This window comes from Lissotriton helveticus, chromosome 7, assembly GCF_964261635.1.
Source record: "Lissotriton helveticus chromosome 7, aLisHel1.1, whole genome shotgun sequence".
NCBI classification, from domain to species: Eukaryota; Metazoa; Chordata; class Amphibia; order Caudata; family Salamandridae; genus Lissotriton; species Lissotriton helveticus.
The window spans coordinates 1,004,614,755-1,004,641,248 of record NC_136068.1 but is presented as its reverse complement, the minus strand read 5'-3'; the positions used below and the strand labels follow the sequence as shown (position 1 = coordinate 1,004,641,248).

Below are 26,494 nucleotides of genomic sequence, written 5' to 3'. Positions count from 1 at the left end.
GTTGGGGCGCTTACCCTGCGCTGACCTTACTCCTGCGCCCACCGGCGATAGAGCGGACATTCCCGAAACGGTGGAGAGGGGAGTGTGGGGCCAGTGTTGGAGCCTCCCCTGGTGCTGCGGCGACGGGCTGGTGGGTCTAGAACCCTGGACCCAGGTGGACAACGCCTGCGGCGTCAGAATTAAGCACGGGGGTGTGGACTCGAGGGGGCCTCCTTTCTTGCTGGCCGCAGGTCGCACGTGCCCTGTGTCCGCGTGGGCACTCTACCCGACCAGCACTATCGCTTGGAGCGGACTTCGAGAGCTGACGCAAGATGGTCAGGGGGCCAGGAAGAAGGGCTTTGATGTGCTGAGACTCGATGACCCGGATCATTCCATGGAGGGAGACGAGACGGCGTCTGGCCCTGGGAGCTCAGCCCCGCCGCGAGACCCCTCCCTGAGTGACATTATGCAGGCCATTGTGGCATTGCGCGAGGCCCTGGAGAAGCGGATAGACACCATTGGGTGTGACCTCTCCCTCTTGAAGGATGACCGGAGGAAGCTGAAGGAGCGAGTAACAACTTCGGAAGCGAACATGAAGGACATTCCTGGCGAAGTGGCTAACTTGAAGGCCTCGTTGGCGGAAGTGGCGCAGAAAGTTCGGGTGCTGGAACTCAGGGCCGAGGACAGTGAAGGGCGCTCCAGACGTAACAACCTCCGTATAGTAGGTGTCCCGGAGAGAGAGGAGGGCCAGGATGCGGTGTCCTTTTTGGAAACCTGGTTGCGGGCGGAGGTTGCGCCGGAGGGGCTCTCCCCATTTTTCACCCTGATACGCGCCCACAGAGTCCCGACGCGCCCGCCTAGACCTGGCGGCCCGCCGCGCCCTATGGTGGTGCGCCTTCTCAACTACCGGGATCGTGATCACATTCTTTAGGCGGCCAGGGGTTTACCGAATCTGCGCATTGGTAATAGCAAAGTCATGATTTTCCCAGACTTCACCAGGGACGTCCAACGACAACGGGCATCCTTCCTGGCGGTTAAGCGAAAATTGAGAACAATGCAGCTGCCCTATGCCATGCTGTTCCCGGCCCGCCTGAAGGTCATTGCTGGAGGACACACACACTTCTTCCTTATACCGCAAGCGGCTTGGGACTGGATAGAAACCAGGGGGGAGGCTGGTGAAGGCACCCCCCCCACTGCGACCACGCCTAGACGAAGCTCCACTGATCTGACACCGACGCAGTGCTGGCAGTGGCGGCCATCAGCCAGGGGGATGTCAGCCCCTCCAGTAACGCCTCGGAGCGCTCGAAGAATGCTGATCTAAGTCCTGGCTCCAGCAGCGCTCATGGTCTCTCAGAGGCGGACCTACCGGTGGTAACTCCACAAACGGCGGATGGCATGTTTGGCTGATGTGGCTGTGAGGACATTGGACACGCTGATGTACGGTACTGGGACACGGGACGGGCCCTGTCTGCTGGTGCTGGGGGGCGGGAGGCAGCTGGCTACTGATGATCATTACTGTGATATTGGGGGGTGAGCTGTGGGTTGCTTCTGAATACTTGGGAGGGGGGGGAGAGCTCCGGTTCTGAATAAGATTGACGTTCCAAGCAGCCTAGCCTGCTCTGGTTGATTTACGCTTGATTTGGAGGGTTTGGATGGGGTTACCACGTTGGTTGTCTGTCTTGGGTAGTGGGAGTTGGGTAGGATTGTTTGGTTATGTTTGTGGGGGGTGGTGGGTGGGACCTGGGCGTGTCAGAGGGACCTATGAGGGAACATGTGAACTGCGATGTGGGCTGCCATGGGACCCGACTACAAATGTCTCACGTGGAATGTGAGTGGGATGCATACCATGCATAGAGGCCACAAGAAATTCATATTTAATTCATATTGCCTTCCTCCAGGAAACGCATCTCTTAGCAAAGGAAGGGAAAGCATTGCAACGGAGATGGAGGGGGCAAGTCTACCACACTGATTACTCGGCCTACGCTAGGGGGGTGGTCGTCTGGATAAGGGCGGGGGTACCATTTCAATGCATGCAGCAGCTTATTGACCCGGAGGGGAGGTATGCTGTGGTGAGGGGAAAACTAGATGGGAGGGACCTAACGTTGGGTTGTCTATATGCCCCGAACGTAGAACAGCCTGCCTTCTTCTCCTTGTTGTCCCGCAAACTGGCCCAGTTTTTAGTGGGACCATTGCTCCTTGGAGGGGACTTTAATTGTGTAACTGACACTGCATTGGACCGCTCACATCCCCCCTTACCAAATGCATCGGCGAGCAAACTGGCGCTTGCTCGTTCTGCCTGGCAACGTCAATGGGGGCTGATTGACTCATGGAGAGCTAACCACCCATTAGACAGGGACTATTCCTTCTTTTCCTCCCTTCACGAACTTCACATCCGTATAGACGCCTTCGTGTGTTCCCCGGAAGTGCACGGAGAGGTGTGCCACAGTGAATACCTTACGCGCACGACCTCCGACCATAACCCGCTGCTGGTGCAGCTACGATGGTCGCAGCGTCGCCCACGAATTCCCACCTGGAAACTAAGCCCGGAGACGCTTGACGATCAGGTCTTCCGGACCGCGATAGCCTCGAGTATAGAGACGTATTTTCAGATCAATGCGGGGACCGCGGGGTCGGCCACGATTGAGTGGGACGCCTTCAAAGCAGTGGTGCGGGGGCGATGCATTGCGACGGTGTCGGGGGTCCGGAAAACCTTACTAAGTGACATTCGCCGGGAGGACGAGAAGCTGCGCTCGCTGGAGAGAGAACGACCTGAGCGACCGGACATTCATGAGGCCCTACTCGAGGCGAGGGAATCAGCGGCGGCGACGGTGGAGCGTCTCAGGTGCTTCGACTACAAATCCTACCTCACTCGTGCACATTCGGAACGGGATAAAACGGGGGCTCTCTTGGCCTGGCTAGCCAATCCGGCTCGCCGAGGTTCGGTCATCCTTGAACTCAGAGATCACACGGGAATGGCGCGGTTCGACCTACAGGGAATTAATTAATTATTCTATGATTATTACACGGAACTATACCGTAGTCGGGTCCTTCCGATAGAAGACGAGTTCCAGAGATTCCTGGAGGGTTTGGGTTTGCCGGAGCTGGACGAAGAGGACGCAAAACCACTGGGGGATAAAATTGAGGTGAGGGAGGTGAGAGTCGCCATCAAGAGTATGGCACGGAATAAAACGCCAGGCTCCGATGGTCTCCCGACGGAATTCTATCACACCTACGTCGACCTTCTGGCGCCCCGGCTAGCGTGGCTCTACAATGAGGCTAAACGACTGGGCAGCTTGCCGAAGACCACTGGCGAGGCGCTAATTGTCCCACTATTGAAACCTGGCAAGCAGCCTTGGGACAGATCGGCGTATCGCCTGCTGTCCATGCTTAACCTGGACTACAAAATTTTGAGCAAAATCTTGGCGACGCGTGTACTCCCCCACATGTCCACACTGATCCACGTGGACCAATCTGGCTTTATCCCGACCCATAACACCGCGCTTAATATACGAAGGCTCCTCCACGTTCTGGAGGCTGGCACCTACGATGTGGACGGGGTGGGGGTGTTTGCAATCGACATGGAGAAGACCTTTGACAGCCTGGAGTGGCCCTACCGTTTCCATGTTATGCGCGCAATGGGACTGGGCAAGGACTTTGTGGATTGGACGGCACTATTATACCGGAACGCTACGGCGAGGGTCAGAACAGGAGGTGTAATATCTGAGGCTTGCGCCGTAGGCAGGGGCACTCGTCAGGGTTGCCCCCTCTCCCCCCTATTATTTGCCATAGCGATCGAACCATTGGCGGTGCGAGCCCGGTTGGGGCGGGCGTATCAGGGGTTGGACGTCTACGGGCAGGTGCACCATATTGCATTATACGCTGATGACCTCCTACTGTTTTTGGCGGACTCTGCTGCCTCCCTGCGGGGGGCTAAATCCCTCCTTAAATCGCTGAGCACGGTGTCTGGCCTCAGAGTGAACTGGGCGAAATCTTACCTGTTCCTGACTCGTGCGCCTAGAACATGCCCGCACTCTACGGAAGGAGTGGCCTGGGAGGAGAGGAGTCTTCGCTACCTGGGTACTTCGCTCTACCATAATAGAGTAGACATTCTAGAGGGCAATATCGGGTCGGCGATCAGACTTACTAAAACGAATTTCGACTTCTGGAGTACGCTTCCATTGTCACTAGTGGGGAGGGTGGCGCTCCTTAAGATGGTGACTATGTGGTAAATTAAATTACCTGATATCTAATTTCTATGTGGTAAAGTTCAATAAAATAGCTCAATCAAAATAAGAGACACAGAGTCCGTGGCGTCTGGGTTTTAAGGGGTTTTATTCCATAAAATGGAATTGGTTCGAACCAGGTAGCATGATCCATCACCACGAGGGTTCAGGAAGGGAATCATGGACATGTACAATGATTTATTAACAGTACGCAGTATATATAATATCATTACAGTGGTGATGGGTTCAGAAGGCGTAACGGCTGAAAGAAACAAGATAAGAAACATGTGCGTAACAATATGTAATCAGAAGGCGTGCACAAGGGTGTACACGGAGGTGGGTGCCAGAAACGTCACATAGAAGAAGAAATATTTCAGCATTTCAGTCATAGAAGTGGGTGGATCCCTAGAAGAATCTTGCAGTGTCAGCAGAAATATATGGCAGAGATGCGCGCGCAGCAGCATGACGTGTGACTGACGTGGAACTGGAGGGTGAAGGGGACTTGACATTTAACGCTAGGATTAGAGACAGAAGTCTGGTGGGTCAGATCAACTTGTTCCTAAATCATATCTGGTATTTTGTGTTTGGAGAACGGTATTATCTAAAGAAAAGGTCTCTCGGGCAGAGGCTATTCTATACTGACTGCTAATGCGTGCATGTGTGTCTACGTGTAATGCGAGGGCTATGGGCCTACCATGGCGACAGGAGCTATGAATTACGTACATGGAGATAGAAAAGCCGGGCCCTTTACTCTGCAGCTGGGGGGATGTTTACCTAAACTACTAGACAGGAATGTATTTTCGAGGAGCGGAGCAGATAACTTGAAGGCTGAATACAGTTTTGGCAGGCAGTCAGGCAGAGCCGGGCACCACTTGCCGCGTAGAGAGTAAGTCAAAGTTCAGGGATGCAGATGCAGGTCCTCGCTGCAGTTTTCAGAGGCAGAAGTCAGGAAAAAAGGCTCGATGGCAGAAATCAGGGCCTTCGCCAGAGCCATGAAAACATGAAAGTGCACCATGTAAAGACGATGGCACGGCACACTTAGGAACTGAATTATCGATCCATTCATGGCGGATTAGAAAGAGGACATGTTAACGTTGGACGCAAATGTATTTGCGTCTTCATAGCGGGTTATGGAGGGAACTTACATGCGCTTTAGGCACATACATGGAGCCGTTGGGGTACGTAGTAGGGGACACAATTGAGCATAAAAATTCATATTACCTCATTCCCTCCTTGTCCCCTACGGACCCTTCATGATATATCAATCTTCATTAATCCATCTATGTGTTCATATAACATCATTTGCTCTTCCTTTTTCTGACGGGAATTTGAACTTGAACTTGAATGGGGAATACATGATGTGGCGCACAAACCGCATATTGTCGGCCCACATTGTAGACATAGGCAACAACTGAATACTATGAGAAGGGCTATCCCTAGGAAGGATAGGACTTTCCATCCCCAAGTGGATAACACGCTCCAGAACCAACCGGACCAAGTCCAGGTGCCTGGATTCTGGTGTATCTGACTAGCAATTTTGTGAAGACGGGTAATGGCTTTATATACTGAAGGTGCGTTTTGTGGAATGAAAATACAGCAACTCGATCCGATGACTCTACAAGCTCCGCCCCTATCGGCCAAGATGACGTCAAGAACAAGACGATTTTGAAGGACAACAAGTCTCATAGCAGACTGTTCCTCTGTTAAATTGCCTAGGGCGGAAGTAGTTTCATTCACTATTGCTTCAAGGGTTCTGGTCAATCTACGTATCAGTTTACTATTCGAGACAGTACCTAAGTAGGGAAAGAAACCTTTATTGAAGTCTGTATATTGCTCCCATGCCGTTTCAGTATAATCGACAATCGGGAGTTCTCTCTTGTGTCTAGTATGTACTAGGTGGGAGTTCCTATGATAGTCAGGTGGGGCTAGAAAAACAGGTGGCAGAAGGAATGCAATGTAACAAGTACCATCCCAATCTAGGGGTAAACGTATGTATGCTGTATGGCCACAAACAAAATAGGAATGACGGGAAGCTTTGAATGTAGACTTGCCTTTATCACTGAATTTGACTACAGTGGTACATTCGCTATGACCTAGGTGTACTGAACCATTCTTTCTGACACATAATTCACCTTTAACAGGTAATACTGACATAGAGGGTAAGTCTGGCTTGGTTTCGGACTCGACATTCAGAATCATGAGGTTAAGTGTAAAATTACCTAATCCATATACTTCGTTTTCTAGATCGGTCCCTGTCCTTTTGGGAAGACCCTCCTTGTCAGGGAAACATACTTTGTGCAGAACAGTGTTCAGATTTCCCCATACCCAATTGCCTTGGTAAACTACGGAATCAGAATCTAAGGAATTTATTAAACTAAACCATGCACCACAGGAACCATTGTGTGTGAACGGGTATGGAAAGAGGGGCAGAACTCCCTTGTATTTCTGATAGGGGGGGAGTCGGCCACATATCCAACAATTGGTAGCATTGCTGGTCTGATGGGAATGTTGTAACATACTAATGAATGTATTGTTGCGCAGCGCAAGTCTGTATGCCAATTCATGCGGGGGTAATTCACTGAAAGTGTGCTCGATAGTAACATTTGAAGAAGAATGTGTATGCTTGAAAATAGGGTAGTACAAGTTTAACAGTATACTTGCAGCAATAATCATAAGACTCAGAAAAAACATAATCAATAATGTCACTATGCAGTGACTGTGGAGAGATTTACAATATTCACGTTTCTTGAGCTGTTTCTGTCTATCTCTCTCTCTATCGGGGTCTAGCGGGAACATGTCAGAATCAGGTCTAACCGATTCACCTAGGGGAGGACTTAAACAATTAAACTGTCTGACTTGCTAGACCTCAGTTTGGATTTATACTCCTCGGACGGAGTTTTCTCTATCAGGGGAAGTTTAGAGTCACTGAAATCTGGGCAGTCCTTAGAGGGGGAGGGCTGAGAGTCTGTAACTGGAAGCAGTCCATGAAATATCTTGACGTGGCTGGAGTGGAGCCACCCTTTGCGGCCCTCGACCTTGATTGCAGTCCTCGTGGTTAGCAGGACAAGTTTCGGCTCCTGCCAACGGGGCTCCAGCGGACTCCTCCGATCAAAGTTCCTAATGAGGACAAGATTCCCCGGAATGATCCCATGTGGCTTTACATCGGTGTTGTCGGGAAAGGCTGCAGCAACCTGTGAACGACATGATTGTAGTGCAGACATCAAGGAGGCAAGGTAATCTGTCAGCATATTACAGTCAACATCTGTGATTTTTCTAGGCAGAGGAGTCCCCCACATATTCGGTGGCCTGCCAAAGACCACCTCATACGGGGATAGCCCTGTTCTCGAATGCGCTACCATCCTCATGTAGAAGAGGGCAACGGGTAATGCAACTATCCAGTCTACGCCCTTTTCTTTGCAAATCTTGGCGAGACGAATTTTCAGAGTCTGATTGTGACGTTCCACGAGACCTGCTGCCTCGGGATGTCGGACACAGTGAAACTTCCATTGATAGCCGAGCAGGAGTGATACCTGTTTCATTAACTCGGACGAGAATGGCTGACCGTTATCTGAGTACACGACACGGGGCAAACCGTACCGTGGGAAAAATTCACGTACCAGCTGCTTGGCAGTGGTCGGAGCAGTGTAATCTGGGACTGGATATGCTTCTGTCCAACGGGAAAGTGCACAGACAACTACGAGGACATATTTAAATCCTCAACAACGTTCCATCTGGATATAATCCATCTGGAGGACTTCAAAAGGGTGATCGGGAGGATGAAATCCACCTTGCTCTACGGGAATGCTTTTACCTGGGTTGAACTGACAACAGATCATGCAAGTACGCACTTTCTGCTTTGCTGCTGCTCGTAAATGTTTATTGAACCAAAGGTTTTGAATACTGTCTAACATGGCTTTCTCTCCTAAATGTGCAGGACTATGTGCTGTGGTAATAATAACCTGAACCATAGAGTCGGGGAGAAACCATGTGGCCTTTCCCTTCGTCATCCATCCCTGTTCTGTCTGGATCCCTCCCAGTTCAGTCCATTTCCTGATTTCGTCTGGTGTAGCATGTGTCTGTATGTCAATTACATCTAGGGCGGGATCCTTAACTGTCATGCAATGAGTAGGCGTCGGGATTATTGTCTTTGTCAAGTCAGGTGTGTGAGTCTGTGCTGTGAGCTTGGCGGTTCGGTCTGCCAGGTCGTTGCCCTGGGAAATGTTGTCAGTGACTTTAATATGTGCTTTACACTTCATGATGGCTATTGCTGTAGGCAAATGTATTGCTTCTAACAGAGCTTGAATGAGGGGACCGTGCTGGATCTTGGCACCGTGTGAAGTTAAAAAACCTCGTTCTTGCCAGAGGACTCCGAAGTCGTGTACAACTCCGAATGCATAACGGGAATCTGTGTATATGTTAACTTTCTTGTTCTTGGCTAGAATACAAGCTTGGGTCAGAGCAATGAGCTCTGCCGCTTGGGCTGACAGGGTGTCAATACGATGTGTTTCTATGACATCAGTTTCTGTTGTTACTGCATATGCAGCCACTAACTCTCCTGTGCTTGTTCTCATACATGAACCATCCACATAAAGTGTCAGGTCTGGATCTGGTAATGCGGTGTCTGTCAAGTCTTGTCTGGGTTTCGTCATGATGGTAATGACTTCGACACAGTCATGTGCCAAAGGGTCTGTCATATTTAATGGCAAAAGTGTAGCTGGATTCAATGTGTTACAGCGTCTGATTTCTATGTGTGGCTGAAATAATGTCAATTCATAACCTGTTAGTCGTGCTATAGTCAAGTGCTGAGTCTGTGTACGGTTTAAAAGAACTTCCACGGAATGTGGAACTTGTACTGTCAATTGGTGTCCTAACACTATAGAATCACTTTGTCTGATTGCTAGAGCTGTTGCTGCTACTGATTTCAAGCACGCAGGCAAAGCCTGGGCTACTGGATCTAATGTGCTGGAGAAATAGGCACACGGTTTGTGTGACCCTGCTTGGTCTTGAGTGAGGACTGACAATGCAGTACCTTCACGTTCTGTGACAAATAGTGTAAAAGGTTTGCTGTAACTTGGTGTCGCTAAGACTGGTGCTTGACATAAAGCTTTCTTTAATTCGTCAAAAGCCTGTGTATGTTCCTGAGTCCAAGGGAGGACAGTCGATGACGCTGCCTCCTGTGTTGTCAACTGTATAAGTGGCTTGGCTAGAAATGCATACTGAGGGATCCATTGTCTACAATAAGAAGTGAGGCCTATAAAGGCCCGCACCTCCTTCTGTGTTCTGGGCTGTGTCATATTTACAATTAACTGGATACGGTCGGGTGTTAGCTGTCTCCCCCATTTGGACAGCAAGTGCCCAAGGTAAACCACTTGCTGAACACAGAATTGCAACTTCGAAGGGGACACCTTGTGTCCCTTGTCAGCCAGAAAATGTAAGACTGTCAGTGAGGCATGTTCACATTCGTGTTCACTTCGAGCGGTGATCAACAGATCATCGACGTACTGGAGTAGGGCAGTATTGTCAGGCATGTGGATACTGTCGAGCTGTCTTTTCAATGCTTGGCTATAGATGCTGGGGCTTTCTGTGAATCCTTGAGGTGCGCGTGCGAATTTAAAGCTTCGACCATTTAAACAGAATCCGAAAAGGTATTGGCTATCCGGATTAATGGGGACACTAAAGAAGGCGTTCTTCAGATCAATTACAGTAAAGAACGTGGCTTCAGAATCAATTGCAGTCAATAAAGACGATATGTCTGGGACCACAGGATACTGTGGCACAATGCATTTATTCAATTCGCGCAAATCGATCACTAATCGATAAACTGGTGGTGCACTTGGATCAGTGCGTTTAAGAATCGGAATGATAGGGGAATTACAGATATTGGAGTCGGTCTCTACAACCACTCCTTGGGCAATGAGTTCGTCAATGATTTTCAGTAAAGCCACTACAGCATCTGGTGGTAACTTGCATTGTCGAATTCGGGGTAAGACAACTCCTGGCTTGAGTGTAACTCGATATGGTGTAATGTGCATACAACCTACATCAGTTGGGCTTTGTGCCCATAACTGTGCAGGAACATTCTGTAACCTGGGATCAATATCTCTCAACACATAGTGACCTTTAAAGTCACGTAAAAATAATCTAACTCCTTCCGGAGAACAACATATGACTGCTCCTAGAGCCTTCAGTGTCTTGATACCTAACAAGTTTTCTGGACATGATTTCGTAAGCAATAAGTCTGTATTTCGTGATAACGGACCAATTGCTAGAGGAAATGGTTTTGATACTTCATTAATAATAGGTTTTCCTGAAAAACCAAGGGAAACATTCTGTGAGCCTGAGAGGGGTGCCCCTGGAACCTCGTCGTGACTTATCGTTGTTCTGCTTGCCCCTGTATCAATCAAAAACTTTCTATCTTTCCCTAATACCTGACTATGTACATAAGGACCCTCTTGATCTACAGGAATCTCAATGAGAGGCAAGCCAACTTCCCTCTCTAGGCTGTTTCATGTGTATCGCTGATACTCGGGATAGTCAGTTTGTGCATACTGGTACATCTGCTGAGTTGCGTGTTGTGTTGAGGCAATTGGCTGTGGCTGGGGTACCGCTATGGTCTGTACTGTCTGTTGTGGAGCAGGCATAGGCTGTACATTCTGGGGTACGTGTTGGTGAACCTGATCCTGTCTAGGAGGACGCGGTCTCTCCTTAGTTTTGCCTGTTGCTATATTGTATTTTAAAACAGTGCATTCATTTATATAATGGCCTGGCTGTTTGCAGTAGTTGCATGTCCCTTTAACGGGAACTGCTGACTTATTGGACTGTGTCATGCCGTTTTTCTGACTGTCAGCTGGAACTGACTGAGCAACTAACATTTTCATTTTTGTGTCTTTCATACGTCTTTGTTCATGATCATGTTCTTCCCTGACTCTGTTCTGGTGGTACTGTAACATTTGTAACATCTGGGAAGGCGTGTTTGCTTGCCATGTGCTCTCGACCTTTAATACACGATTCTTAACTTGAGGCAAGGAATTCTCAACTAGTTTCATTACAAAAAGATGTGGGTATGACTCACTACTTGGTTTCAGGCCACTATTAATATTAAAACATTTCTCAAACCTAGAATAAAAATCACTAGTGTCTTCATCGGGTTTCTGTTTGCAGGCTGAGATTGCACCCCAGTCTTCCTTTTTAGTTGACAATAATCTTGGCAGAACCTGTACTAACAATCCTGGTAATGCTTTAGTTTTGTCCCCAAGCCCTAGACCTGGGGTTCGAGCCGTTTCTTCATTCTCTAATGCAGCCCAATCAATCTTTTGCTCTCCCACCTCCCAGTCTTTTTCTTTGAGTTTCTCGTAAATACCGGCAGGCAGTAATACTTTCAATATTTTCATAATGTCGGGATAGGTATAGTCTCCCATAAGTAACATGTCTTTTATTTCACGGTGAAAACCTGCTGGATCTTTATCATGACTAGGTACTATCTTCTTCATTTCTAATAGTTCCATTTTAGATAACGGTGTGTACACGAAAACACGTCTAAGGGTGTCATCGGCATTCTGGACTGGATGTACTTCTCGTAAGGGATTCTGTCGGTCGAAGTAAAACATTTTCCTTTCTGGGGGTGGGGTTGAAACAAACTGTGGGTTCAAGAAAGCACTATATCTGTGTCGCTGTTCTAGAATTACTTTAATTAGATCGGTACCTAGACCTCTCCATTTATTCATGAGTAGTTCTATTAGTACGTCAGATAAGGGACCTGGATCAGAACGTTGGCATTTATACAATAAAAGAAGGGTTTGTATCATGTACATACCAGCCAGTCGCTGTTCGTCTGGGGACAGATTCAAAAAGGTTTGTGCTACTGTGTCATCATTATACATACTAGAATTGTCAGCCCATTGCACTGCTGACCTGGCTAATTCTTGTTCATCCATAGAATTGAGTACATGGTACCCCATCCGATGTTGAAGTACCTTATCGGCAGCCTGAGATAGATGTTCAGGCGTTTTCGGATTTGACATAGCAGAGTGAAAAAGTCGCTTGCTTTCTGGGCGTAACGTTTTATCAAAGGATCTACCCTTACCTACATAGGCTATCGTGTCTTGACTTATTTGCTGCGATGTTTCTACTGTTTTCTCTGATTCATCCTCCTCCTGGGAGGAGGCTAGATCGTCTGATTCGAGTGGCTCCTCAGTTTCTCGACGAGCATGTATATCTATGATTTCTTTACAGACCTTTCTAACCATAGCATGTATACTTTTCTCTCTATCATGTCTACCCTCAGCCATGTTCTGACTCCATCTGTTCAATTTATCCATCTCACTTTGTGGAAATCCTGCCTGATCTTGTTCTCTTATCAGACAATTTACCAAAAATCGCATAATTAAACCTTTGTTCTCAATTTTCTGACGTGACATGGCGTCACCAACACTCTCGGGTCCTTCTCCTGTTCTAATAAAGTGATACATTTTGTCTAGATGTTCTGGCATTTCTGGTAACATTATCAGATAATCTGTAACTCGTCTTAAGCGTAAGGACGCTAACAACATGGGTCCTGACGTACCAGGCACAGTGTCGTATCTACAATCTGTAAGCTGTTGTCTGAGCTGTTCTGCTGCGGCACCTTTAGGTGTCCGCGCCATTGCGAAATCTCTCATTGTCACTCGATGTAACTGCGGCGGGGTTCGAAAACCTCCAGATGCGCCTCCTGAGCCGGAGGCTTGACCATAACCTGGCTGCGTTGGGACCTGAACTATGCCAATCCCAAAAGGATTAAGGGTATTTATAGGGGGTGCAAGATTCGGGACCAAAGCTGCAGCGAGGACCTGCTGTTGCGGACCCGGGGGCTGCTGATTATGGGGTGCAGGTACATGTGGGACGGGTACATGGGCAGGTGCATGAGTATAAGCTGGGGCTGCATCATCCAAATAGGAAGAAAGAAAAATCTCTGCTGCGGTCTTGTGACGTAATTTAGTCGGAACCAATGGAAGGGGCAGATTCTTTGGTACTTCTGGGGTCGCCTTGGGCAGGCCCTCGGCCCGAACTGGATACATGCCATTATTAAGCGTACTTAATTGTCGGTCTACTTGTTCTGTTCGAACTCGTATACCTTCCTTGACTAATTCGTTTTCTCGAGTCTTTTCTGAATCTTCTCTATGTTTCTCTGCTTTTCTGAATTCTTTTTCTGTGCGTCTATGTGATTCTTTACGCCATAATTCTATGGCGTCTTTCTGTGACTGTCGGGCTTTCTTTTTCAATAATGCTTCCTCTACTCTCATGATGCACTCGGCATCCCATGTTCCTGAAACAGGCCATTTATATTTCTCCTCTAAGTGTTTGGTATAATCGACCCACAAGTCTAAGTACAGTATGGCATCTAAGCCATGCTTGTGGTACATAAAGTGCCCTGGAGTGTCCCTAGGTGGAACAGGTACTGCTTCTTCTAGAATCCCCTTTCTAGTTCCTAACCGTCGTAACTTACTGAACAGCGGCATTTTTTAACCTTGATACTTGATACTTATTCGAACTCGAACACCATAAATACAATATATATACAGTAATGTAGATCAAACAATCACTCATACCACGACATTAAAACCACATATTAACTAGTAACATTTACTGGATGTACTGCTAAACAGCACAGATACACTGCTAAACAGTGCAGACCGGGTCTATGTACCCAAACCCGTCTCGACCGGGGCAAACTAATGCACCCGTCTAGATGCGTCCCCAGCAAAGGTACTCACCGGGAAGCACGGAACAGAAGGCCTCGGAAAACTCGACACCGGACTGGACTTGACTCGACTCGTGACGTAGGTACTTCGGAACTTCGGAACTGGTGGGCCTCAAGACACCTCGGACCTTGCACTCTCGGCTGGACTCGGGTCGGGATCCTCCGCACTCCTCACCGCCTCGTCTGGGTATCAATCGCAGTCTCAGTCACCTCCGTTGGCCTGAGGGAGATACAGGAAATCCTGTGGATGCGCATGAGTGTCCGTCCGGCTGTGGCAGGGGACTAGGGCTGCAACGCACCGCCGGCGCGTAAGGTGGGGGAGTGTCCCATCTGGGGTGCCAATTTCTGTGGTAAATTAAATTACCTGATATCTAATTTCTATGTGGTAAAGTTCAATAAAATAGCTCAATCAAAATAAGAGACGTCTGGGTTTTAAGGGGTTTTATTCCATAAAATGGAATTGGTTCGAACCAGGTAGCATGATCCATCACCACGAGGGTTCAGGAAGGGAATCATGGACATGTACAATGATTTATTAACAGTACGCAGTATATATAATATCATTACAGTGGTGATGGGTTCAGAAGGCGTAACGGCTGAAAGAAACAAGATAAGAAACATGTGCGTAACAATATGTAATCAGAAGGCGTGCACAAGGGTGTACACGGAGGTGGGTGCCAGAAACGTCACATAGAAGAAGAAATATTTCAGCATTTCAGTCATAGAAGTGGGTGGATCCCTAGAAGAATCTTGCAGTGTCAGCAGAAATATATGGCAGAGATGCGCGCGCAGCAGCATGACGTGTGACTGACGTGGAACTGGAGGGTGAAGGGGACTTGACATTTAACGCTAGGATTAGAGACAGAAGTCTGGTGGGTCAGATCAACTTGTTCCTAAATCATATCTGGTATTTTGTGTTTGGAGAACGGTATTATCTAAAGAAAAGGTCTCTCGGGCAGAGGCTATTCTATACTGACTGCTAATGCGTGCATGTGTGTCTACGTGTAATGCGAGGGCTATGGGCCTACCATGGCGACAGGAGCTATGAATTACGTACATGGAGATAGAAAAGCCGGGCCCTTTACTCTGCAGCTGGGGGGATGTTTACCTAAACTACTAGACAGGAATGTATTTTCGAGGAGCGGAGCAGATAACTTGAAGGCTGAATACAGTTTTGGCAGGCAGTCAGGCAGAGCCGGGCACCACTTGCCGCATAGAGAGTAAGTCAAAGTTCAGGGATGCAGATGCAGGTCCTCGCTGCAGTTTTCAGAGGCAGAAGTCAGGAAAAAAGGCTCGATGGCAGAAATCAGGGCCTTCGCCAGAGCCATGAAAACATGAAAGTGCACCATGTAAAGACGGTGGCACGGCACACTTAGGAACTGAATTATCGATCCATTCATGGCGGATTAGAAAGAGGACATGTTAACGTTGGACGCAAATGTATTTGCGTCTTCATAGCGGGTTATGGAGGGAACTTACATGCGCTTTAGGCACATACATGGAGCCGTTGGGGTACGTAGTAGGGGACACAATTGAGCATAAAAATTCATATTACCTCAACTATGCCGAGATTGCTCTATTTTTTCCGAACTCTCCGGGTCTGGATCCCGGCGAATTACTTCCGGCGGCTACGGGCCATTGTGACTGGTTTTCTGTGGGGTTCGGGTAGGCGCAGAGTGGCACACAACACGCTGCTACGGCCTCGGGCTGAGTGGGGTCTCGCGGTGCCGGATTACGAGCTGTACTACCTGGCGGCCCAGCTACAGTGGTTGACACAGTGGGTAGGGAGAGCCACAAGAGAAGAGGACGGATCCGGTGAGCCGGCGGGGCCGGTTCGGGTGGTATCCCGGATCGTTCTGGGCCTCCCGATGGGGGACCTCCATCTCTCCCAAGAATTCTCGACGGTCTGGAAATGTTGGAATAAGTATCTGCGAAGGGGACATATTGCGGTTCCATACGCACCTGAGATCCCGCTCAAATTATGCAGGGCGCTCCCGCATGGGGGCACATGGCACCGTTTGGAAAACTGGGAGCTTCAGGGTCTAGCGACCATTGGGGATCTGTATGATGACGGAGTACTACTGCCTTTCGATCTCTTGAGAGATCGCTTTGATCTTCCGGGGGGAGACTTCCTTCTTCATGCGGCGCTGACAGCGGCGATCCGTAAACATTGGGGGACGGGTATGATGGAACCGCCACTATCCATGGGCTGTCAATACGTGGTAATGGCCGTGGGGACGGTTAAGGCTATTACGTGCCTCTATAAGCGCATGACTATGGAAGCTTTGACCCCACTGCTAGCTCTGAAGGCGAAATGGGAGGCGGATTTAGCGACAGAGATCCCTGAGGCGGCGTGGTTTGGTATAGTAGAGCGGGCCTGGAAAGGGACGCGCAATGTGAGGTTTCAGCTGGTGCATTTGTACATCCGATACAGTAAAGGGGGTGGTGATGGACAGAGTATTCCGAATTAATGCAGAACACTCCTACCCAGTCAAGAGATCAGGGCTTGATCCATCACCGTTTTTTAGCTCACTGCACCATCCCAGTTCAGAACCTGGCTATATGCAAATTAGTCTGTCTCTGGCCCAGTGCATCATGGGAACAGGGCAGACCAAACTACCAAGCCAATTCTTTCACTGGAAAGGAAACAAGCTTCCGGGGACCGGTTTCTGGCATTACAGCCGTCTTCGGCCTGGCTTGCTTGAATCCTGATGGTGCAGTGAGCAAGGGACTCGCATCCGAGTATACCCTTCCACGCATATGGTGGCCAAAACGATACAGTAAAGGGGGTGGTGATGGACAGAGTATTCTGAATTAATGCAGAACATCAGGATTCAAGCAAGCCGGGCCGAAGACGGCTGTAATGCCAGAAACCGGTCCCCGGAAGCTTGTTTCCTTTCCAGTGAAGAATTGGTTTGGTAGTTTGGTCTGCCCTGTTCCCATGATGCACTGGGCCAGGGACAGACTAATTTGCATATAGCCAGGTTCTGAACTGGGATGGTGCAGTGAGCTAAAAAACGGTGATGGATCAAGCCCTGATCTGTTGACTGGGTTGGAGTGTTCTGATTAACTCAGATACTCTGTCCATCACCACCCCCTTTTTGAAATATTTTGGCCACCACAAGTGTGGAAGGGTATGCTCAGACATGAGTCCCGTGGAAGAGGTGTGGCGCCGCGGCCAGGGCGACTGACGCTGGAATCTGGGGACCACGGTTCGATCCCCGGCTCCGGCGGCAGGTTAGCCCAGCACCTTGTGACTCTGGGCAATAGCTCGCTTAATCTTCCCGACGGCCCCCAGCGCCTAGAGACCCTTACGGGTGATTGTGCGCTTTACAAATGTGGACTTTACTTTGCTCACTGCACCATCAGGATTCAAGCAAGCTGGGCCGAAGACGGCTGTAATGCCAGAAACCGGTCCCCGGAAGCTTGTTTCCTTTCCAGTGAAGAATTGGTTTGGTAGTTTGGTCTGCCCTGTTCCCATGATGCACTGGGCCAGGGACAGACTAATTTGCATATAGCCAGGTTCTGAACTGGGATGGTGCAGTGAGCTAAAAAACGGTGATGGATCAAGCCCTGATCTGTTGACTGGGTAGGAGTGTTCTGATTAACTCAGATACTCTGTCCATCACCACCCCCTTTTTGAAATATTTTGGCCACCACAAGTGTGGAAGGGTATGCTCAGACATGAGTCCCTTGCTCACTGCACCATCAGGATTCAAGCAAGCCGGGCCGAAGACGGCTGTAATGCCAGAAACCGGTCCCCGGAAGCTTGTTTCCTTTCCAGTGAAGAATTGGTTTGGTAGTTTGGTCTGCCCTGTTCCCATGATGCACTGGGCCAGGGACAGACTAATTTGCATATAGCCAGGTTCTGAACTGGGATGGTGCAGTGAGCTAAAAAACGGTGATGGATCAAGCCCTGATCTGTTGACTGGGTAGGAGTGTTCTGATTAACTCAGATACTCTGTCCATCACCACCCCCTTTTTGAAATATTTTGGCCACCACAAGTGTGGAAGGGTATGCTCAGACATGAGTCCCTTGCTCACTGCACCATCAGGATTCAAGCAAGCCGGGCCGAAGACGGCTGTAATGCCAGAAACCGGTCCCCGGAAGCTTGTTTCCTTTCCAGTGAAGAATTGGTTTGGTAGTTTGGTCTGCCCTGTTCCCATGATGCACTGGGCCAGGGACAGACTAATTTGCATATAGCCAGGTTCTGAACTGGGATGGTGCAGTGAGCTAAAAAACGGTGATGGATCAAGCCCTGATCTGTTGACTGGGTAGGAGTGTTCTGATTAACTCAGATACTCTGTCCATCACCACCCCCTTTTTGAAATAAAAAGCATTTGTACATCCTGCATAGAGCATACCTGACCCCTGACAAACTACATAAGTACTTCCCGACACACTCGGCGGCCTGCCCGCGCTGCCCGGCAGAGATGGCCGATTTCCAACACATGTTCTGGTCCTGCCCAGCACTGGGCTCCTTTTGGCAGGGGATAGTGGAGAGTTTGCGGGAGGTCACTGAGAGGGATTTACAGCCCACAATGGTACACTGCGTCCTACACTGGTTCCCACACACATCAAAGAACAAAATTACTTGTAAGTTCCTGGACCTGGGTCTGCTTTTAGCGAAACGAGCCATAACCTCCCAATGGAAGGCGAGTAAGGGCCCCAAGGTGGAGAGATGGTGGGCGGAGCTCAATAAGTGGGCCCGCTGTGAGGGGGAGGTACGTCTGCAGCTGTCACTTAGGGCAGGTACTGATGCTGCTCTGGAGCGGGCCCGGGCCTGGAAACGATTGGTTCTGGAACTCACACTTTCGGACTCTGACAGCGAAGGCTCCCCCGCACGTAGTCCTGCTCCTTAGGTACCTTAGCCTAGGTTTGTGATCGTCCAGGTTCTTTTCCTTGGATTGCTCCACATCCCACGAGATGACTACAGTCTCCTTTTGGTTACTCCTGATAGTCTGTTTCGGACCTGCACTACCCGTGATGGATTCTAGCTTGCTCTTGTAGAACTCTGACACGCCTGGGGGGGGGGGGATAGGGGGTGGAGTAGAGGGGTATGGGGGTAAGGGATATAGGGGCTTGGGTTGGGGAGTTGGGGGGGGATGTTTGGGTTTTTTAGGGGCTTAATAGGCCGGGGGCGGGGGGACCGGGGGAAAAGAAAAGCAGACCTGAGTACTACCTGAGGAACAGTTGTATTTGACCCTTAATGCACTTGTCAGCTACTAGTGCTCTCCTGTCTAATGCCGCTCGACCTCCGGGATGTGAGCTAAATGGCCGTGTAAGGCTTTTTTGGGGGGCCTGGGTTACGCAAAGGAGGGCAGCTGGATTGATCTACGAACTGGTTGTACAAAATATAACTCTGCAATAAAAATATATATTAAAAAAAACAGTATTTCTACCATTGAGGGTAGCTACTGTGTTACTCTACCTCGGTTTCATTAAGCCACATACATGGATTGACCTATTGAACTAGATTGTAATCGGTTTGCATGATAAGCTGCTTGTAGTCTATTTAGGACTGGAAGAACATATCCAAATCCTGAACGATTTACAAGGAGTGTAGAAGAATGCAGTTAAGGATTAAATAGGCTAAAAGATAGTGTAGGCTCTGAAGAAAAATTAGGGCATTGAAGAGGTGGTTGTGTGTAGAACAGATTGGAATGTGAGGAAATGAGTGAGATGTCCTCTAGTCAGTGAGATGTTAGCAGGGATTGGAAGCCTTTGGGAAAAGCGACCTTGGCAGAGAGGAAAGTGTGACCAAAGCATGGCTAAAGGTGAGGCTTGCGGAGGAGGGAGCTAGTCTGATAGCAGCTGTGAGCAGGGATCACACTGTAGTCTGGGATAGAGGTCATGGGACTCCAAGCAATTGGATCACCTGATTGAGTAAGAGTACCGGTGCTCAATGATTCTGGAACTTGATTCATTTTCTTTTCCTCTGGTTCCAAATTTTAGGAAGCTCAGCAGGTGAAGCTTCAAGTCTAGCCTCAGAGAATGGAGGATTGTCTCCGAGAAGCGCAGCTCTTGGTATGTTCTCCAGCATCACTACAGCTGTTCAGAGCACGGTGAGTAGGTGGTCAACGGATCGGGAAATCGCTGTTCCTGTGTGCAAGTGTTTGTGCAATGTAATATGTCTCTATGATATTCAGAATGGGCCTATTACATTTTTGTGCATCTGTCAAAAATGTATTTCCATCTGTAAATGACTATGAATAGAGAATTCTTATGAATGTAAATTGCCTTTGCGATTGTGGACTGTTGATAAGGCTTAGTTTTACTTGAGTGAAAAATGGCAATTTTTTCACCCATGTAACTTTAGGCTCAGGGGTAAGAACAAGTCTACACAGTAATGGTGTCCATTGGAAATGTAGTAAACAGCACAAAGTTGATACTTTGTTGACATTCGCAAACATTCCCAAAAGATTTTTCCACTCATCAACACACGTAAAACTACTCCAGAATAGGATAGTGAAGTGTATGTATATAGTTTCTCCACGTTTACAGGTGTATAGGGCATAGAGTTCACTGACACATCAATGTCATAAATATCCATGTAAAAAATAGCGATGAAAAAATATAGACAACAAAAATATCGACTCCTATACTTAAACAGGTAAGTACAAAAATGTAGACTAAAAAATATCGATGTATAAAATATTGACCTTTATATAAATACAGAATAATATATATTAAATTCAATTTTAACAAAAAAAACATTTAATATACATTTTAATAAAATATAACAAATAAACTTAAAAAAGATAAACACACAAACATAATTATTTATACATATATATTTACTTTAAAACAATTAATGAACTATTATTTTTAATTTATGTTAAAAGTTTAAAATTATATAAAAATACAAATATTTATCCACGATTTAAAATATAAAAAAACTAAATTCTATAAGAAATTAAAACATTAAATTATTTAAACTTAACTATCACAATACAATCAGTGCAATGGTAGGGAAAGTATTGGATAGTGGAGGGGTAAAAATAACTATTCCCACTCTTGTGAGTGCAACAGTAGGGAAAGGGTTTTCCTTTACGAATGCATAGGCAAAATGAATAACACAGAGATAGATAGCATGCAAAATATTATGAACTCTAGGACTGCATGTGCTATAGAGTTGGCACTTAATGGGATCATCTAAGTCTTAATTCGCACACTTAGGGCTCGGGTTCTGATGTGGTTTGGAAAGCTTCCCGACCGAATGGGTTTGGGAATGGTTTCCAATCTGATCGGGAGAGTCCAACCGACCGAGTACGATGCATCCGGATGCTTCCAGATACGATTTGGTTGAACTCCCATTGACTTTAATGGAAGCCTCTGTTCCTAACCGCATCATAATCTGGCCCTAGGTGGGAATGCTTTCCTCACCGCATCAGAATCTGGCCCTAAATTGGAAAGACACGTTCCCGATCTGATTTGGACAGAGCAAAATGCTGTTAGGAGGCCCTTAGTGTGGGTCTTAGGAATAAGAATTACTTAAGCCTGCAGTGAAAAGCTTACTAAATCAAGTCCATACTGAGACTCTGACTCATCTAAAGTCACATAATAACCTGCATCATAGCAACAGGCCTCATACACCTTTCAGACGATAAACACACTATCAGCAGACAATTGTAAAAAGTAGATGCAACATTTCACAGTTGTATTGTATAGCATAATTCAGTCCATGAACGTAACTCATCAAAGTGAATAGGGTGATTAATTTCTCCTAACATTCAGTGGTGCTCTTTTCGGCAGAATACATTTACCTAGGTGAACACACTGCATTATAATACAAAGCATTTATTTGAAACACACTCTCCATATTTTAGTTTTTTATAGACAGAACAAGTCAGATGAGGCATCAGGACTCTTTACAAATTATTATGCAGAACTTTTACATAGCCTCCAAATTATAATGTAGATTATTTATAAAGAGAATACAGGGGGCAACGCTAGCTATGCACAAAGATGGCTAAACTGTGAGGAGGCTACTGCATCCACCTAGGAAGTCCGTTATAAACCTTCAGAATTTGTGTCTGCTCATACAGAAGCTAGCTATAAGTCACTAATGGTCTGAATCCGATCTCGCTAGGAAAGCCCTCTGTATGAATGGTACCCGGAGGGCTTTCCTAGCGAGCCGCTCTGTGCAAGGCCGTCCGAGCAAGTATGATGCAACCACATGGTTATGGATTCGATTTGGCCGGACTCCCATTGCACTCTATGGGAGCTTGTGTATGGACGCGTACACAGGCTCCCATAGCAAAAATGGGGTGGGTGCGGTAAAGCGTCCACACCATGGTGGACACCCCATTTTGCCTGCCACACTGTGCATGCTTGGATCTGGGAGACCCATTGGCACTCCCCGTTAGCAGATTCGGAGGGCCCCGGGTAAAGGGGGGCCTGCTACAGCCCCCCGAAGTACAATTCCAACTGCTGTTTCGTCTCGCTGAGACTGAGTTGATGTGGCTGTCTAAATCATGCATCATACTCGCTCTTTCGGAATCCGGATCCATTGCGCGGCACAATTCAGTTCCGAACGAGTCGTACGGTCAGGATCGGGTTCGGAAATGATTCGGTAGGCGCCTATGCAATCTTCGCATCGTACTTGGTCGTTCTGACCTGTGTATGATTCGGTCAGAAGCAAGGGCTACTAATCGGATCCAGGAAAGCCAAAGGGAAAGCCAAATCCGATTTGGAGTCCATCCGAATGACATCGGAATCGGGCCCTAAATGTTTGAAGTGAAAATAACTGCACATGCCATCTTGATTATGCCATAGGCAGCTGAGGTTGAGGCTTTCGCTCCGTTCGCTGTTCCCAAAAATAGACCAAGCCACACAGTTATAAAGGATGCCAGCAAAGGTGAAGCACACTCATGTATGCAGAAGTGGGGCATGACCTACACAAATGGGCTCCTGAGGTGGTCAGACACACAGAGCTGCTGCCTGGCAGCTTGCAGGGGAAATAATAATCGCTAGAGGCAAAAGAAGACCAGGCTGCATGGCGCAGTTAGGATATGCAGTGAGGATGGATTTGCCCTCACATGCAGTGGTGGGGTGCAACCTGCATAAGAAGCCTCATGAGCTGGACGGATGGTGCCACTGCTTGTTGCATGGCAACGGAAAGGAAAATAAGCTTTATGATACCACATGATCTGGGGTGATAGCCTCGACATACAATCAGCAACTAGGCCAGGACACTAACTTCCATATAAACAGGGACGCTTCAGGGGCACAGGAGTGCTCTCTGGAGGACCTCCTCCAAACTGTTGGTCATCCATCGTGAACTCAGAGGTGGGGAGGTACTACATCCCAGCTGTTCGAGGGAACTGTAATTAGTACTATGCTAGATATTCTGCTTCCATTCTAAGACCTGGGAATTGACGAGGCCCTGGTACTGAAGCAAAAACAACCCATAAGAGAGGAGTCTTCACCTTACCTCCCCCACCCCCACCCCAACAGCTTAATGAAAGTACCACTGGGGATTCATACAGGACTGGCGAGTGGACACTAATAACGGGCTCCCTGAGTGTTGATACCCTACATGCTGGGCGAACACGAAGAATTAGGCTGTGACCTAGAAGTGGAGACCCTTGTTAGAGACTGCATGCATCCACGGAATCTGATGCAAGAATCCTAGTGAGGTGTGCTAACCAGTTGCAACTGAAACATATGCTATTGTAATTAAATCCACTCTAGGAAGCAGATACTACAATCTCAAATCTGAAAGGTGCGAAGATAGGTATAACAAATAACAAGCAGTTGAAGCTAAATTTTTATAATAGATGAGCAAGTCGGGTGGCACAGAGTTATCAAGTACTCGTAGATAAAAGAAAATTAGGCAAATGCATCAATTAAACAAGATTTAAAAAATGATCTTGCAGGATATGAAGCATAGCTGACACTCCATTGAAGACAAAATTGATGCGCTCTCATCACATATAGAAGAATAACAGAACACCGTGCAGACCAATAAATAGGGTTGATACAGTGGAAAGAAGAATATCACATACAGAGGATGATATAATAACTTTGAATGAAAAGTCCACCTAAGCCGAGAAAATGCTTGAGAACATACGAGTCAAAAAGGAAGACCTTGAAGCACGTTCAGCATGCAAAAATATACTCCTCACAGGGATTGCAGAGTCCATTAATACTTGAAATATGAAACATTTTGTTGAAACTCCCTCCTACAAATATTCAGCAGAAATAGATTCTACACGGTGTTCACTGTTGAGAGAGCACACAGTGCCCTGACCCTAAAACCAAACCCTGGGGCAGCCTTGACACTAATTAAATTATTGGGGCAGGGACATTGCCTTCGAACTAGCACTTGATAAAGGAGAAATAAGGTATGAAGGCTCCAAGATTTCCTAGTTTACAGACTTTACAATACAAGTACAAGAAGCCAGAAGATAATTTATCAATGGAGAGAGAAAGCTGCAATCCATCAACGTCCATCATGCCATTCTAAAGCCCCTAGGCTCAATATATAGTGATGGAGAATCGTCCAGCAGAATGCCTGCATTACTACTTAGCAAGCGCTCCGAAAATGGTATAATAACATCTGTAAACAATACAAAAGGGGGAAAGTGTATACACACCACAAGTGAAATTTTAGAATTGTTAACTCATTACTATAGGCAACTATACACCTCCAAATCTACGAATACGACAGTCTGGATCTCTAAATGTAGGTTACCTAACCATGGCCTGGGAGGAGGGTACACACAGACAAATATTAAATGATCCCCTCATTGAAGAAAAAATTCAAGATGCTATAGTTTGGCAAACAGAAAGTCGTGTGGACTCACAGCTGAGTTTTACAAAACATGTAAAGGCTTGTTGAATCTGAACTTACTAGCACTATATAATGATGTGCTTCGGAATGGCACTCCACCTAAAACCTCTAGGGAAGTGTTAATCATAACATTGTCAAAACCCTGGTAAAGACCCACCTATGACCTTGTCCTACAGCCACCGCTTAAGACAGTAAAATACGAGCCTGAGTCATAGCTAACTATTTGACACCCATTGTGCTGGTAGTGGTGCACCCTGACCAGACCAGGTTTAGTCCTACAAGGCCAATCAACTACATACAACATCTGTGCTTATTTGCCATTATATATCAGAGAGATCCTGATCTTCTGGCGATCGGAGTCTCTTTTGATGCGAACAAGGCATTCAATTCTCTCGAATGGCCTTTTCTAAATATGCTGCTGAATAGATTAGGTCTTGGTACACACTAGCTCAGATTACTATTTCCAAATGCAGGTGTTAAACTGAAAAATCAATTGTTGCCATCACTAAGTTTAACCAGAGGCACCATGCTGGGCCACTCCCTTTCACTTGTATTCTTCTCCATTGCAATGGAAACATCAAACCGAGGACATCACTAACAGAGGGGATTGATTTTTACCAACAGGAGGCTGGAAGTATCAATTTACACTGATGATGGCCTACTAGTTCTTATAAGGAAAACATAAAACCCATAGGTGTACCACACATCATTGTTGGGTGAAATTCTAAAATCTGAACTATATTTGAAAATAAAACTAAAATAAATTTGAGATCTAACGAATAGTGCCATGCACAGACCATTAGAAATACAATATGCTTTACATTTGAGTAATGACTCATTCAGATATGTATGCATAAAAATAAGCTATTATAAAACTAAATTATGGTTCTGAAATGAATACCCAAATTGAGTGGTGGGTCTGCCTTCTCCTATCCATAGCAGGCAGGATGTCGTTAATTAAAATTATCATCCTCCCTCAACTCCTGTACTTATTTACAAACATACCCATTTTGCTGACTCAGGAATACCATAGTACATTAAGCACAGCATTAAATAGGCTGATCTGTGCTGGTAAACAAGTCAGATTAGGATGAGAAATAATATTTCTTCCCTTTGAAAAATTTGATTTTTCCATATCATACCCGCATAAATATTATTTAGTAGTTCTGGCATAGTCTTCCCAATACTGGTATCTTTCACACACAATAGCACAAATAAACCTTGCCTATGTGAAACTCTGTGTCCAGCCATAAGCTGTCTACGGAAGTTCATGTCTCACTATTGAGGTCGACTGTGGCCGATGAAGCACATAGCAGTAGAGTTAACTATTAGCCTCAGCGCTGACAGTGACCTACGTGCCAAACGAAAAATATTTGGATAAAGGGCTTATGTAATGCATATCTATGTACATAATCCGAAATTAAAATTCAAGTGCTTACATGATACATCTGCTAGAAAAAGTTAACATTGAAGGGTAGGTGTGTAGGAGAGTAGGGTCTGCTTCCTATGGTGACCCCCACTTTTTGCTGTGATTCTCTGGTTTTTCGACTTTAGTATGGCTGTGGCACTGCTAATCAGGCCCACAGCATAGCTGTCCTCTCTCTAAATTGATACCATGTACTTTCGGTACATTCCAGATTGGTTACTGGGTCACCCTTGTGAGCCCCTGTATAGTGTACCCTCTGTACCCAGGGCATAGGTGCACCCTAGGCCTGCCAGGGGCTGCAGCATGTATTGTGCCACCCCTGGTTAGCCTT

At 47.0% G+C, this 26,494-nt stretch overlaps 1 protein-coding gene across 5 annotated transcripts in view; it reads left to right on the top strand.

Moving 5' to 3' along the window:
* The window catches only part of FAM114A2 (family with sequence similarity 114 member A2), a 284,184-nt gene that overhangs the window by 147,076 nt on the left and 110,614 nt on the right, over positions 1 to 26,494 (top strand). For all 5 annotated transcript variants that reach the window (XM_078653652.1, XM_078653650.1, XM_078653655.1 and 2 more), the window contains one exon: positions 19,895 to 20,004. In XM_078653652.1, coding sequence (XP_078509778.1) covers positions 19,895 to 20,004 — 110 coding nt within the window. The remainder of the gene's footprint in view (positions 1 to 19,894; positions 20,005 to 26,494) is intronic.